General features: G+C 44.6%; 2 protein-coding genes across 2 annotated transcripts in view; one reads left to right on the forward strand and one right to left on the reverse strand.

Moving 5' to 3' along the window:
- Positions 1-548, forward strand: part of LOC109528180 (tubby-related protein 4-like) — an 11,346-nt gene extending 10,798 nt beyond the window's left edge. Inside the window, 2 exon segments of the mRNA XM_019890543.1 lie at positions 1-4; positions 253-548. The exon segment at positions 1-4 is cut by the window's left edge and continues 170 nt beyond it. Coding sequence (XP_019746102.1) covers positions 1-4; positions 253-511 — 263 coding nt within the window. The 3' untranslated portion in view covers positions 512-548.
- Positions 1-554, reverse strand: part of ahi1 (Abelson helper integration site 1) — a 30,313-nt gene that overhangs the window by 4,231 nt on the left and 25,528 nt on the right. The gene's annotated exons all lie outside the window — the stretch shown is intronic.

Below are 554 nucleotides of genomic sequence, written 5' to 3' on the forward strand. Positions count from 1 at the left end.
AAGTGTCAGAAAAAAGCCGATCTTTTTCCTTCACACCTAAATCTAATGGGTACTTTAGTTGGAAGCAGCGCAGGCAAGTGCCACCGTAAAAGTTTGAACGGTGTAAATTATGACGCGATGTCAACGACAATGACATGATTGTTTTTGTTTTTTTTTCACATTGGTTTCATGCCGTTTGAAAGTGAGTTTTATTAGATGCACTTCCAAAATCATATTGCTCGCCAGGACGTCAGTTGCACTCGGTTTGGTGAGTATCTGAAGAATGAAGAGCAAACTTCCTCAAGTGCCGATGTGTTTGTGTGTCTCAGTCATCTACAAGACAAGCTTGCTTCATTTGCAACCGCGCCAGATGACCATTTACCTCCCGGAGGTGCGCAAGATCTCGCACGACTTCATGAGCCTGCCCGTGTTCAACCCCAACGTGTTCAGCGAGGACGAGGATGATTTGCCAGGTTTATCTCGCATCAACACCCGATATGTTTTTCACGTGCCGAAAACGGAGATGGCATAATGACTCACGCTCTGAAATTTAGTCGAAGTACAGATACTTGTGT

Source organism: Hippocampus comes, unplaced genomic scaffold (genome assembly GCF_001891065.2).
Source record: "Hippocampus comes isolate QL1 unplaced genomic scaffold, H_comes_QL1_v1.1 scaffold168, whole genome shotgun sequence".
Taxonomy (NCBI): Eukaryota; Metazoa; Chordata; class Actinopteri; order Syngnathiformes; family Syngnathidae; genus Hippocampus; species Hippocampus comes.